An 11,425-nucleotide genomic window follows, 5' to 3' on the forward strand; every position below is an offset into this window, starting at 1 on the left:
AGATTTTCCTGTACCCATTATATCAAGGCCTGATCTGATATGATCATTTCAATTGTAGCAACAGAAGCAATCATAATCTCTTTTCCTAAAATTAATGCCCATGTCTTTAATAACTACTAACTCTCTCCTCATCATCAAACATAGGACTACGTGATCACATCCCACTAATGCTGCTACACTGTCACCCCTATAGTTTCATCTGGTTCAGGGTGTGACTCAAGTCTAGAATATTCTTACCCCTAATACTTTCCCTAACATGCTGATATAAATAACAATCAACTAGTTGATTTAAAAATTTTGTTCTCCATGGTGAGATTCCCTCCCAACTACTCCAATCAATGATGGGAAAACTGAAATTACCCATAATAAGATATTCACATTTGCTTGTCCATTCCATTTGCACACAAAGACTCTCATCTTATATTAAAAGAAACTGCAAAAGAGGTGGTTACACTTTTGGCAATAATAACAAGCATCCATAGATTTAGTGAAAGTCCCTAAAAATATCAGGTATGCAAATTTTATTTCCTATTCACAAGGGTGCTTCAAAGGATGAAGTAGGTAACTAACGACATGTAAGTTTGACCTGTGTCAAGGAAAATAATGAAGTCAATAAAGAAGTAATGCAAGATCGTATGCCAGGTGGGCAGGAGCAGCAATGCATAGCACACGCTCCTTGATTAGACCGGGGTTCGGGCCCATGACCACCAAATACAGAGGATGCGAAAAGGTCAGGGAATGACTACCGCATATCCCCGGAGCAATATGGCCGTAGTTGCTAATGCTCCTAAAAACCAAAATCACAGCAAGATCATATTAATAAAAATGAGGCCATAAGGCAAATACAGCATGCATTTCTTAAAGGCAGATCATACATGGCAAATCTGATTAACTAATATGAGGTAAAAATTGGTGGGTTCTTTTTAAATCTTGTTAGGCATAACAGTGGTGGCTGAGTGCAGCTTTTTGAACCAAAATATAAACTATGCCTTCTGGAAGTTGCTAAATCCCACTATGATTAGAGTTGTAGATAATGCTGCAATCCACTGAAATGCGCACATTTTTTTAAATGTAAACCCCAAACACGAGAGGTATTAGAACCTATAGTACTTAGTACCGTGCTTGGGTTGGAGGTTGAGAAGACGAAAGAAGATATTTGTTGACATTGGACTTGAACTTCTGTAGACTGTAATTTTCAGGAAATACTTATGAAGGAAGGTCGTTCCAGAAAACGGCAGCTGAATGAATAAACGAGGAAGATGAAAATTTGGTTCTGTGAGTTTGAAGTTGGACAATAAATGGATGTTGGCGGCACGAGTTTGGACTGTTTTGAAAGAGAGAGCAGGAATTATAGATGCCAATTCAGAAGAATAGTGCTCATGGAAATACCTGTACAAGAGGCATGCAGAAGAAACAGTACATCTATGAGACAGTGAGTGGAGAGACTGTGTTAGAGATGAATCATTAATTAACCTAACTGCCCTCTTCTGAATGGAATCAAGAAGCCTGAGAGAGATTTTGGTGGCACCACCCCAGTTGTGGGAACAATATTCCACGGTAGGGTGGATTTGCCATTTGTACAAAGTGAACAGCTGTTTGGAAGAAAAGTAAGGCGAGGCGAACCAAGTTTTTTAGATGCAGAGGAAGCAATATTTGTAATGTGCTTGTGCCAAAGGAGAGATTAGAAGTCAGGGTAATCCCCAAAAGAGATATATCATTTTGCCTAGAAATCGGACTGTCACCAAAGATAAGCATAGGAGAAGAAGAATCCTTTTTGTGAGATATAAGACAAGACTGTGTTTTAGAAGAATTGAAATCAACTAAGTTGTCTTTGCCCCACAGGAGAATTACCTGGAGATCAGCATTTAAGGGATTGGTAGTGGATATTCGAGAAGTTGAAGCTGATTGAGCAGGACAAGGTTTCTCAAAATGGAAAGTGGAATGCAATGTGCTATCAACAGCAAAACTATAGATAGGATTTCCAGTCAATGGAAGAAGGTCATTAATATACAAGAGGAAAAGAGTGGGGGAAAGAACTGAACCTTGGGGGACACCGGCATTAGTGGAGAAGTTAGAAGACAGAGAGCCATCTACCATCACCCTCAGTGAGCGATTGGAGAGAAAACTGGATAACCAATTACAAAAAACAGTTGGCAAACCATAAGATGGAAGCTTGTTTAAAAGACCTTTATGCCAAACACAATCGAAAACCTTTGAGATGTGAAGAGCAACTGCTTGTGTTTCAACCGAACTTTTCCATTGAATTAGTCCATAAATGGGTAACACAAGCCAGAATATCACCAGTGGATCGAAACTGACGGAATCCATACTGGCGATCGTTGATCAGACGGAAGGTTTCTAGATAGTTTAAGAGTTGGCGATTAATTGTTTTCTCCATTACTTTAGAAAGAGTAGAAGTAATTGCAATGGGACGATAATTGGATGGGAGGGATTTGTCACCCTTTTTAGGAACTGGCTGGATATGAGCAAATTTCCAAGCAGAAGGAAAAACACCTTTGGAATAAGAAAGTGAAAAAAGGCGGCAAAGAACAGGAGTAAGTTCAGGAGCAGAGGTTTTGAGAACAAATGGAAAAATACCATCGGGACTTGGAGCTTTCTTGGCATCAAGATTAGTCAAAATCCTTTTGACGGAAGACCACAGGAGGCATTGAATGGAGCATGTTGGGAATGATGGGAGGTGTTTTACCAAGATCATTGATACATGAGTTAGAAGAAAAGTGGGATGCTAGATGGTCAGCTTTATCCTTGGCTGAAGTGACAAGAGGACAATCTGGTTTGGACAGAGGTGGGAGCAGAGATGGGCAAAAGTTGCACCCAATAGCTTTAGCAAGAGACCAGAATGCTCAGCTACCATTAGGGCAAGAAACAAGTTTTCTACTCTTAGCCTGTTCAAAATCTAGTTTGGACTGATTAATAACTGCTTTACAATTGTTACGAGCTTTGGTGTAGGCAGAAAATGAAACTGAAGAATTAGAAACAAGCCAATTACAATATGCAACATTCTTCTCTTGAACAGCCTTAGCACATTTATTGGAAAACCAAAGTTTAGATAAAGGACAAGATTTTAAAGTGGAGTGTAGGATAAAGGATTCCATTCCTGCAAGAATAATTTCACTGACACTATCCGAGCAAACGTTGACATCAGAAGTTTTGAAACAGTAATCCAACCAAGGAAAAGAAATCTCGCAGGTCATTCCATTCTGTATTCTTGTAATGCCAAACAATACGAGGTTGGGAATAACCATGAGATAAAGGTTCCATTGGAGAAGAGATAATCACTAAGTTGTGATTGGAGGTGCCTAAAGGACTTCTCACTTCGACCATGTACTTAGAAGAATTGTTTGTGAGAAAGAGATCAAGGATGTTGGCTGTATGGCGAGGATTGTCCGGTATTCTTATAGGTAAATGAACAATCTGTGCAAGATCATTAGTAATTGCAAAAGTCTCAGCATCTCGACCAGCTGGGTCAGTGTGACTAGAAAATGGAAGCCAGCTGGAGTTGTAAACATTAAAATCACCAAGGAAAATTACCTCACTGTTAGGAAAGTTGGACTGGAGAAAGTCAATTTGCAAAGAGAGGAAGTCAAACAGCTCCAAGTGATTAGTGGAGTTGGGAGAATGGTAGAGACAACAGATGAATTTGACACAATGAGGTAGAGCGATTTTAAGCCAGACAAGATCGAAAAGAGGAGATTCCAAATTACCAAGTCTCTGACAGGGAATATCAGAACGGACATATGCATAAGTACCACCTTTGAGGCGAAAGGAATCATACAGCGAATAAATTGGGCAACTGAGATCAAAAGTAGTTGAATTAACAGATAACTGAGATTCTGTAAGAAAAAGGGTTTGGCACATTGCAAGTGGAAATGGACATCATTGAGATTAGAATTCAGACCACGTATATTTGTGAAATGAATTAGGAAGTGTTTGGGAGGTTTAGATCTTTTTGCAGATAAGCTTACTCTATTAGTTTGAAAATTTATGGTGTATTCAATAGTAAGAAAAAGTGGGTGGGACACGCTGTATGAAGTAATAAAATTTTTGGATATGGCGTACACGTGGTAAGAATGTATCCAGATCCTTGACATAACGTGGCCTCGACAATGCCCCCCGCATACACACTACTCGGACTCCCTCCAGTCACTATCTGAAAGAGTAGAGGTAGCAAGATTATACACTAGCTGATCCGGAAGCCTCCTAGAGAGTTACCAATAGGTTCAGTCCGGTGTACTAACTAGTGGCCAGCCTGCGAACACCGTTTTAGAGCTGTACCCTTGAAATGTAAGGAAGACTGGATCTCGCCACGATGTTCATCATAACCTCAAAAGTCATCAATCATACTGCATGATGAAAGAGATGGGGAAGGGTTGACCAGAACTTAGCTCTGGAGACTAAATATAGTGAAACTTCCCTTTAACGGACAGCCATGGGGAACGAAAATGTGTCCGTTAGAGAGAAGTGTCCGCTAACAAGAAGTCTGAGGGAGAAAAAAAAAAAAGAAAGAAAGAAAAAGCGTTAAACATTTAATGTAAAATTAAATTAAAATATATACAGATTTTGAACAATATTTTTGTAAATAATATACAATTACATACACAAGAGATAAAGAAAAATCGTTAAACATTTAATGTAAAATTAAATTAAATTATATACAGATTTTGCACAATATTTTTGTAAATAATATGCATACAATTGTGCTATGCATATTATGACTTTATCTTAAGAAAAATACATACAGTAATCACTTATTTTCTTCTGCACCTTCTTCCGGATGATAATTTTGTTTTCAACATTTGTTTGGAGTGAAGAAACCATCGAAAGTCCTTCAGTATCTTCTTCAGCGGCGAAAAACATTTTTAAACGATTGATTTGTATGAGCGCTTCTTATATTTTCATCGGTGGTTCGTCGTTAATATGTTCTTCGACAGAATGACCTCCTTCCATTTCTTCATTCTCATGAGGAACTTCTTGAAAAATATCGATGATAATGTCGTTGATATCTATAGCACCATCTTCTGTAGTGAGGTTCGAGTCTATATCTTTGTAGCCAGGGTCACTTGTAGCTGAAGTGTCGTACATTATCAATAGATGTTGAAGTACTTGTTCTTCTTGGTGCTCCACATTGCTGTTCACAACTTCAATTTTTGCGTTTGAGAAGCCAGACTTTACAAAACAATTCACGAGAGTTTGTTTTCTGCGTTTACTGAAGAGGAAATCCATTGAATCGCATCTAGGATGCTGATTTTCTTTGCAAGGTCACTCACACATGTTACATCGTTCATGTTTGCAATGAGATGTCTTAAAACACGTTTTCTGTAGTGAAGTTTAAAATTTTTTATTATCCCTTGATCCAAACTCTGCAGATGTGTTTGGTGGCAGATAAACGATTTGAATGTTGGACAATTCAATGTGTGGGTGAGATGCAGCATTATCCGTGAAAAGAATAATTTTTCTGTTTTGACGAATCACGTTTTGGTTAAAGTGACTTATCCATTCGCTCATGATATCTCGTGTCATCCACGCTTTTTTATTAGACTTCCAGTCAACATTCAAAAGATTCAACTTTATGCCCTTGAAACAACGAGGATTTTGTGGTTTTCCTATAACAAGAGGTTGTTTAAAGTCTCCCAGCATATTTGTACACAATAGTACAGTCAAGCATTCCTTAGAAATTTTCCACCCTGGCACTTTTCGTTTTTTACACTCATTGTTTTTTCAGGAACAGTTTCGTCACAGTTGTAAATATCCTTAGCTTCAAAATCACGACATAAATCTTCAATTTGACAGTCCACTCTGTTACAACCCCAGTATCAACAGATCCACCTTCACCACTTACGGTTTTCCAAGAAATTTTATGCCAAGTTTTGAACTTGTCTAGTCTTTGTCTAGTTCTTTGAACTTGTCACAGAAGCTTTGAACTCATTTACTCCCATAGATTTCGCAACCTCCAAAGCTTTTCCCTAATAATAGGCCCATTAATGGGAATTTTTTTAGCACGTGCGCGACAAAACCACTCATACGTAACATTGTCAATTTTGAAGTCCAACAGTTTTCGGGAATGATTTTTGAACCTGATCATTTCCGTGTTGCCAAAATTGTTTGAGCAGTTAATTTTTTTTTCTTTAGGATGTCGCTTACCTGCGTCTTCCCGATTTTGAATTTTGCAGTGAGATTGCGAACACTATTTTTTTGCCGATCACACGCATTAATGAGTTCGACTTTATCTTTTAAAGTTAAATGTTTACGAGAAGACATTGTGCACTTCACACGACACTGAACAAAACTGAAAAGACGAAAGGCCGACCATATCCCTCCCCCTGCACACACAGAATTCATCAGAAGTTTTACACGTGCCTTAAAATTCTTGAAAAAGGGTTTAGAACCGCGACGTAAACCTTGATAAAATTCAGAGAATCGGAAATAGAAAATAAACACACGATTGAGGCAATACGTGGAAGAAACGTTCCTAGAAAAAGGGCCTAAGCTCGCCCGCTGTCTGTCCGTTATGGGGAGATCAAATTAAGTGCTAATCTAAACGAAACAGTGCAGATTGCCTGTCCGCATCCGTTACAGAGAATGTCCGCTAGACAGAAGTTGCAAACACGTTAAAACCAATAGAGGTGAGTTGGGGAATTTGAAAATGTCCGTTGTAGAGAGATGTCCGCTAACGAGAGGTGTCCGTTAGGAGAAGTTTCACTGTATGGGTTCCACCACTTCAGGCCTCCAATAAGCAAAGTGGTGGTATTGCACCGGTTGATGAGAGTCATCTACCACCTAGTAACACATTTTCTGGTTGGTGAAAAACTTGAAGGTATCCTCAATCACCTGGAATGGTTAAGTTTGTTGCACGTACCCCATTCAGGATTTTTTTTTTTTTTTTTTTTGATTTGGTAGTTGTTGGCGCATCGGCTTCTGTGGCCATATTGCACCTCCGAAGGTTTTTGCAGTACTTTGATCCAAGCCCGAGGCGGGAATCGAACCCGCGACCTTTGGGTTGCCGGGCAGGTACTTTACCCACTCGGCTAGCCCGGTCGGCTCCTATTCATGAGATAACATTTTAGTTTTCTAAAGATTTGTGGACACCTGTATTATGGGAGGATCCATTTCAAGAGACTTTGTTTTGCATCTCTATTAGAGCATAGCTTATGCATTACTTACTTAATGTATATACTCCATATAATTTTTTAAGTGCAATGCAGTACATCATTATGCAGTGCTATGATCAATAAGACTGAACAAGTGTCAATATTCTGAAATCTGGCAACGGCATGGCACCAAGACTGCCAAATTTCAGGCTTTGTACTATATTTATTCATTTTAAATTTATTTAAAATAATTTTTAAAACTGTGTAAAATTCTTAATTCTAGACAGGTAACCTTTAATTTTGAATTTAATTCTATTCGTCCCTGATAGAGGAACTTGGGGTATTCTCTGAATGGTTAAATCAATTTGAGATCTTTGTTTTTATAAACGAAGATCTCAGATTGATTTAACACATTGCCACATATTTCTTTACTTGTGTAAACTCTAGAAGGAAGGGGATGAATCAGATTGGTACACTTGATGATGGTGGCCGACCGTTGATCATCCTGGTCAGAAAACTGACAAACTGAATGTGTATTTTGCATCTACATTCACACATGAGGAATTCTGTAAGGAAGGGGAGGACAGAAGTTTACTAACTCTTAACAGGGAGCTAAATAACTTTGTAATAACAGAGAGTAAAGAGGAGGAGAAATTGTTGAAGTTAAACATAAAAAAGGCACCTGGGGCAGATGGAATCTATCCAGTTATATTGAAGGAGGCAGCGAGGGAAGTAAGCAAACCCTTAGCCATAATTATGAGAGCATCATTAGATCCAAGACATCCCCATGGACTGGAGATGTGCAAATGTATCCCCAATTCGCAAAGGAGGTTCAAAGGGTGATGCAAATAATTATATATCTGTTAGTTTAACTTCTGTTCTGGGGAAAATAACGGAGTCACCGGTTAAAGAAGTGGTGCAGGATCACCTAGACAAGACTGCAGTAATAGTTCAGACAGCATAGGTTTGTTAAGGGGAAGTCTTGTGTGGCCAATTTGATTGGATACTACGTGGTCACAAAGGAACTGGATGCAAAAAATAATTTTGAGATCATATACTTGGATTTCAGATAAGTTTTTGATACTGTTGCGCATGGAAGACTGTTGTACAAATTGGAGTGGTATGGCATTGAGGGCAAGTTGCTGCAATGGATAAAGGGATGGTTGAGTGGGAGATGGCAGAGAGTGGTAATAAATGGACACTGCTCTATGTGGACTAATGTTATTAGTGGAGTCCCCCAGAGTTCAGTGCTGGGCCCATTGTGGTTTTGTGTATTTATTAATGATATCAATGAAGGTATATGAGGCTTAACGTCCAAGTTTGCAGATGATACAAAAGTTGATAGGGTTGTTAATGACAGTAAAGACAGTATGCTACTGCAACAGGATCTAGAAAAGTTAGGCAGATGAAGCCAAGAAGTGGCAACTAAAGTTTAATGTTGACAAATGCAAAGCACTGCTTATGCGTAGCAGTAAACCAAGAGAAACATACCAACTGTGGTACTGCACTCAGGGAGGTGGAGAATGAAAAATACCTGGGGGTAATTGTGCAGTTGGATATGAAGTTCTCTGAGAAGTGCAGACGGGCTCCCAGAGCAGGTCATGGAGTTTTGTCAATGATATATAGGAATTTTGCTAGCAAAGACAAGGAGGTGATTATACCTCTGTATAAAGCAATGATCAGGCCACACCTTGAGTACTGCGTACAGGTCTGGAGGCCTCATTTTAGGAAGGATGTAGAGTTGTTGGAATGAGTACAGAGAAGGGCAACAAGATTGGTGAGAGGAACAAAGGGGTGCTCTTACAAATAGAGGCTTAAAGTCTGCAAGTTACAGTGTCTGATGACTTGGCACCTGCAAGGTGATCTGACTGAGGTATACAAGGCCTTGAATGGTTTGAGCAAGCTCAATGCTAATGGGATACTTCTGCTTACTCATATTAAGAACCTGAGGGGGCATAGATTCAAACTGATAAAAGACAGTTGTAGAATAGATGTCAGATGTTTGCCTTTAGCCAGCAGGTAGTTGATTGCTGGAACAGACTTCAATTTGTTTTTCCAGAAGTTGATAGTTAATAATAAATTGAAGGCTGAACTAGACAAACATTTGGAGTGACCAGATTGGTGAAATGGGAAGGGTTTTTTTTGGGCTGATGATCTATAAGCTTGCTTTCTTGTATCATATGCCTCAACTAATGCTAATATATATACACATATAAATCAATAAATTTTCTGTTTATATTCTGGGATGACCACACAGGGTAGTTCACAAGACAGAAAATACAAAAAACAGCACTGTATTTAGGTATACATAGTCATAGACTATGTATACCTTCCAAATTGCCTGGCTCTGTTCATTCTTGGAAGTGAGATGAACAGCCAGTCTAAAATCACCTGATCAAATATGGCATTACTAGTTCACTTTTGACCTCGCCCATTCAGAGCAGGATCCTGTAATATTTTTGATTTGGGGTTACTATGAAGATGAAACCTCATCATCACAGTTGCACTAAATCTATATCAAGTGCAACTGGTAAAAACATAATAGATTTGAATCCATATGTCATCACAAAATGCACAATGAATTGTTAATGAAGTGCTTATATTGGCTGCTGTTAGACAATGCCCAGGGGCTCACATCTGGTGAGTATGGGCTTGGCAAACCCAGGGTCCTGAGCTGGATATCATCATTCTTCTCTTTCTTGGTGATTCCTTTCTACTTCTCTCTCTCTCTCTCTCTCAGGGTAACTTGGGGGATTTTTTTTTTTTTTTTTTTTGGCTTGTGCAGCATAAGCCTCAGGCTTCCTTGCACCATATGGCTAATAATAATGCAGCTGTAAACTACCAGTGAGAGATCAGATTTTATTATGGCCATACTTTGTAAATTCTAACAAAAGTAATGACACAAATAAAAGTCAAAATGATAACAACGGAATAGTAAAAATCACATGGTCACAATTTTTTTTTATATGTAATGAAATTTCATCAACACTTTTTCACTTGTAATATTACATGTTTTGGCAATCAGTTTGGAAATTATTATTCACCAATTAATAATTCCATGTCTCAAATTGTGCATTATTATTTTCAGTTATTTTGTAAAAGCATAATGATTTTATGAATCATCATCAGACTTCTAGTAACATCATGAAATTACATATATAAATATGGTACTGCATTTGACAAGCCAACTGTTTTGCTAACCATATTCACATAAAATATGTACTTTTCAAAGTAAAGATCATGTCAAAAACTTTAAAAAACTCCTGAATGCAGTAGCTTTCATATCATCAGAGCCTTGATTAAGAAAGAACTTTTCATTGTGTCAGCCTGGACTAGTAAAATAAAAATATAATGGAGAGGGTGCTTGTGGAAGGGCCTTCGTTAAGATAATCAGTACACCTACAGATCCAAACAAAATTGTATTTTACTTTTTCTGAGGGGAGCTTTTCTTTCCACTACGATACTGACCTAACCCACTGCATTTGCATAACAAATTTTCAATTTTCGTGATTGTGTCAGTTTATTTTATTTTATTACCTACATACGCATATATATTTTCATACCAGTCCACTAAACAAAGTGTATCCTAGTTTTTGGTTCACAGAAATTTGAGCTCAGGCCATATTTTATAACAGCACAAAATAAATTCTGCAATACTAGCCTTACAAATTACTATGTTTCTTAGCATACATATAATCCCTACCCATTAAAAAAGTCATATAATCCATATTAAGTTTGATAAAATATACTCCGGAGAAGGACTAAATATAGACATTCAAAGGTTAACATGTTCTTGCTCGGGACGCCAGGATCACATGAAACTTGTAGTACGAACGTGAAACCGGCAAACTGCAGATAAAAAGGAAGAAAACAAGCCAACTACTTAAACAAAAATAATTATTCCAATAAGATTGCAACAAACGCTAATTAATTTTATTTTTCGATTTTACCTTGAAACAGCAGGAAGATAACATACGGATTTGTGGAAGGACGAGTAGATAACTGCTTTCGTTAAGGATGCCATCTTCTCGTCCTTCCCTGGCGCTAATGAAGCATCCGTAACACGAAACATTAATGAACAGACACATATCAAAAAAATCTGAATAGTTTTAAAAATGGTTTGTAATGATTTTAAAATTAAAAAGTTATGTCCAATTTATTTTAAAATGTGAAAAAACTTAAAAGTCCCATCAAAAACTCCCATCTCATTTTTAAATAATAACTCCACGTACAATTCCTCTAGTATTGAAAGGGGGAATTTTATATGAGTGGATGTGTTGTTATTTTTTTAATTTCTCTGTTCTAATATCTTATAC

General features: G+C 37.9%; 1 protein-coding gene across 1 annotated transcript in view; it reads right to left on the reverse strand.

Moving 5' to 3' along the window:
* The window catches only part of LOC150090266 (protein NipSnap-like), a 93,678-nt gene extending 82,521 nt beyond the window's left edge, over nt 1-11,157 (reverse strand). Inside the window, exon 1 of the mRNA XM_090389789.1 lies at nt 11,060-11,157. Within this exon, the coding sequence (XP_090245915.1) occupies nt 11,060-11,133 (74 nt within the window). The 5' untranslated portion in view covers nt 11,134-11,157. The remainder of the gene's footprint in view (nt 1-11,059) is intronic.
* Between the last annotated feature and the right edge of the window lie 268 nt (nt 11,158-11,425).

The sequence above is a fragment of the Mastigoproctus giganteus genome, chromosome 2, assembly GCF_048544385.1.
Source record: "Mastigoproctus giganteus isolate SK-2022 chromosome 2, ASM4854438v1, whole genome shotgun sequence".
Classification (NCBI taxonomy): domain Eukaryota; kingdom Metazoa; phylum Arthropoda; class Arachnida; order Uropygi; family Thelyphonidae; genus Mastigoproctus; species Mastigoproctus giganteus.